Source organism: Piliocolobus tephrosceles, unplaced genomic scaffold (genome assembly GCF_002776525.5).
Source record: "Piliocolobus tephrosceles isolate RC106 unplaced genomic scaffold, ASM277652v3 unscaffolded_45958, whole genome shotgun sequence".
In the NCBI taxonomy this organism is placed as follows: Eukaryota; Metazoa; Chordata; class Mammalia; order Primates; family Cercopithecidae; genus Piliocolobus; species Piliocolobus tephrosceles.
Genome location: NW_022330929.1, coordinates 3668 through 7294, shown reverse-complemented (window position 1 = coordinate 7294; position 3627 = coordinate 3668). Strand labels below are relative to the sequence as shown.

The 3627-nt window shown below is 50.9% G+C and overlaps 1 protein-coding gene across 1 annotated transcript; it reads left to right on the top strand.

Annotated features, from left to right (window-relative positions):
- Positions 1 to 1114: 1114 nt before the first annotated feature.
- On the top strand, positions 1115 to 2362 carry LOC111554561 (ANTXR like). The gene is made up of 2 exons (XM_026453855.1): positions 1115 to 1273; positions 1640 to 2362. Exons 1-2 carry the CDS (start codon positions 1123 to 1125, stop codon positions 1990 to 1992), a joined length of 504 nt encoding a protein of 167 aa, XP_026309640.1. The 5' UTR covers positions 1115 to 1122; the 3' UTR covers positions 1993 to 2362.
- The last annotated feature ends 1265 nt before the right edge of the window (positions 2363 to 3627 follow it).

Below are 3627 nucleotides of genomic sequence, written 5' to 3'. Positions count from 1 at the left end.
GGAAGGGTGGCCTTGAGTGGAGAAGGAGCTGAGCAGGCCCCACACCAGGGAAACCACAGGCGTTGATAGGCTGCTGCTCCTGCCGTGGTCTGTGGGTATCGTCAGCGCCACATCACAGATGGGGAGGTCGAGACGAAGTGGCGTATGCCCACCGGCATCCTGGGATCCTGCTGCAGCCCTCCAGCCACAGATGCGGAAGGGGATGCAGTTACAGTCCTCATGCATGCAGAGCAGGGACAGGTACAACTAGAAGGACAGGGCAATTCCCACAACAGGCTCAGCCTTCTACCAGGACATGACCAGAAAGACCAAGAAGGGCAGTCACTTTAGACGGGGGCAAGGATAAGGGGCTTCCTGGAGGAGGCCACTCGGGAGCTGAGTCTGAAAAGGTGAGCGGCAGTTCACTGGGCAGACAAGGTTAAGAAGAACATTCCAGAAACAGAGGACATCCTAGGCAAATTGGGAAATGGGAGAGCTGAGGGGCTCTGAGAAAGAGTGTTATCTAATTCACTGCCTGCTAAGCCCCAAGAGAACAGCCTTGGGGAAACCTAACAATTCTTCTTAAAAAGGCCAGGCTTTCAATTTGCTTTTGTGCTTACAAGATGGCTTCTGGAGCTCCAGGCATCACACTCATACTCCAGGCAGGAAGCAGAAGGAAAAAGGGAAAGCAGCCTTCTTTAAAGCAATGCCCAACAATTCCTATTTATACTTCATTGCCAGAATGCATTCATGTGGCCATGCTGCTCAGCAAGGGAGACTTGGAAAAGGTCATTTTACAGCTGAGTACATTGCCTCTCTTAACAAAATCAGGTCTCATTAGTAAGGAAGACAGGAAGAATAGACTCGGGGTGACCAATCAGTGTTTAGTATTGCTGGACCCATTTGAGAGATGGAAAAGTCATTCCCAAGAGGCTGAGTGACTTGCTTGTGGTTGGAGGCTGGAATGAACCCCAGTCCCTTTGACCTTACTTAGAGTGACCCTGAGGGCCTTTTTGAAAGGCCCAGATCAAGTCTTCAGACAGAGTTGCCCTGATCATGAGCATAAGAAACCAGCAGAGAGAAAGGCATCACAGACTGGCAGCTGTGTGGGTGGTGGGTTGGCTACACTGGTGTGTGCCCAGGATGAAAGCAAAGCAACTGGTCCTGCAAGACAGAATTAGCTGTTCCTACGGGTCTGGATCATCCTCTTCCCAAACCAAGGGTACCATGGAGGTGCTGCCTTCTCAGCTCGTCACCCACCCAAGGGTCCCTGGAGCCAACCTTGAGGGCTGTGGTGAGTGCTCATCCCTTCCACATGCTCACTAGAGCCTTCCAGGCCATGCTGGGGCACAGAGGTAATTGGGGCCTCCTCCTGACTCCCAGGGGGAAGAAGACAAGTTCAACCCCAAGTGAGGGAGTCCAGAGTCAGAGACCCAGGGCTGCCCGGAGAGGAAGGGGGGACTTTTGACACTTGAGCTAGGTCTGGAAGGAGGAGTCCAGGCTGGAGGCAGCACCCAGGGGAGAGAGGAGGAGCACAGCAAGGCCCACCCTGTGGGTCCCGATGGGTCCTGGCCCCACCCCTTGAGCAAGGCAACTGCAGCCTTCTGAGCCCAATTCCAATGTCATCACAGTGACCTTCTCTCTCTTCTCTTCCCTACAGGGGAGGTACCTCAGCTTAGCCCTTGCACAGTCCCAATGGACACAGGCTCCCTGCTGCCCAAGGATCTGCTTTCCACACAGCCAGGAGTGCCTTTCCCTACCACAGGCTCCCTGCCGCCCAAGGATGTGCCTGAGACACAGCCGGGAGTGCTTTTCCCAAGCAGACTATGCAACGCAAAGAGCTGCCTTCAACCCAGCTGGGAGTACCTCCCCGTCACCTGCTCCTCCACGTGCCACCTCCTCTCCACTAAGTGCCTGAGGCCTCCCTCCAGGATGCTGCCACTGCTCCCTGCTCTTCTTGGGCACACTGCAGAACCCCCTTTGTCACTGCCTCCCCCAGAGCCCAACTTCTAAGGCACCAAACACCCAAGATTAACAGGCTTTTATTGCTGAACTGGACATACACGTTGAGCCTTTGTTTGTGGTCAAAGGTGTTGAATTCTTGCTGATCAGCCAAAGAGTTTGTCACCAGGGAGCTTGTCCTCTGAATGAGCTGGATTTATACTGCACCTGCCAGAATACAGCTCCCTGGTGCCATGGGGGTGCCAGGCATGGATGCATTCCACTCCTAACAGCACCAACTTCATCTGTCACCAAGGGGTGGGACCATGAGGTCTTAGGCCAAATTCCTCTCTAAAAAAAGCCCCAAAGTCTTTGAAACTTGAATTCAATGATGTATCTCCCTCCCTAGCTTTTTTGCAATGAAAAATACTTGTGTATCTTATTTTCTATACTCTTCACATCCTTGTCCCTGCTTTCCACTTTTTTGGCTATTCAAATTCTGAATGTGTCCCAGAAGGCAATGAGGGTCTTTCTGGAAATGTGAATTCTCTTTCTAGATACCTCACACTGTCCCCAAAACCAGGCAAATTTCAGCAGATTTTCCTCATTTCATTAGAGAAGATAAACTTCCCCTCTTAGTCATTTGTCCCCAAAGAAGGAAGCACAGCCCCAACAAAGATGAGTGTCAACAGACAGGATCCTACCATCCAGCATGTGCAGACAGTGGCTGCAGGATGGCCCAAGGTGCCACCCACACAGGCCCCACACATGGGGCCCCTGAGCACATCAGGAGGGGATCCCCTGGGGGGCTGTGGCCGAGGTTGTCTAGTCATACCTAATCTATCTTGAGAGTAAATCAACTGCTCTCCACCTCCCCCATCTACTAGAATGCAATATCTATGCTTTTCCGTAGAATTTTTGAAAGGTAAGTACAAGTTAAAAATATACCAGGTTTAGGTTTTAAACAGTATTGACTAATTTGGGTGGCAATGTCCCCGCTCCATGTTTTTTTTTTTTTTTTTTTTTTTTTTTTCTTTTTCTTTTAAGGCTTCAATGCAATGGCTTGCCTCTGTGTATAGGGCTTTGGGGCTTTCTCTAGGTCACATGACTTTGACCTTCAATGCCATCATCCCAAGGAGTTACTCTTTCTTGTCCCCCTTCCCCGTCTTGCACCCTCCTGTCCTGCTGCAGCCTGGACTCCACATCTGGGTCCTGCCAGCTGCGATGTTGGAAAGTGGGCCTCTCCCACCCTTCCCCAGATTCTCCCCTCTGTGTCTGTACATCTGTCTCCCTAGCTGGTTATGAGAGGCTTTTCTAGGCACACAACACCCTGCATAAGGCATCCAGAGAAATAAGCCAGGTCAATGTCGAGGAAATGGAAGAGGATGCTAGAGCCCCTGGGGGTGGACGGGACCCAGTTATTTGGTTTTTCTCCATTTGGAGGCTCATTCCCTGAGCAACCGTGGGTGCTAAAGAGAACATGCCACCCCTCCACACTTCGCTTCTCAACATTCTTCCTGCACTGGGATGCCTGGCTTCATCAATTTTTTTTGTCTTGCTTTGTTTTTTAGACAGTTTTTGTTTCACAAAATATACACACTTCTGGTACTGTAAATACAGAGACTTTCACAAAGAATTGAGTGTTCCCACCTCATTGCTGGACAGGTGAAGTTATTTATGACAAGGGTGCCTGGTGCCTGGCGAGCA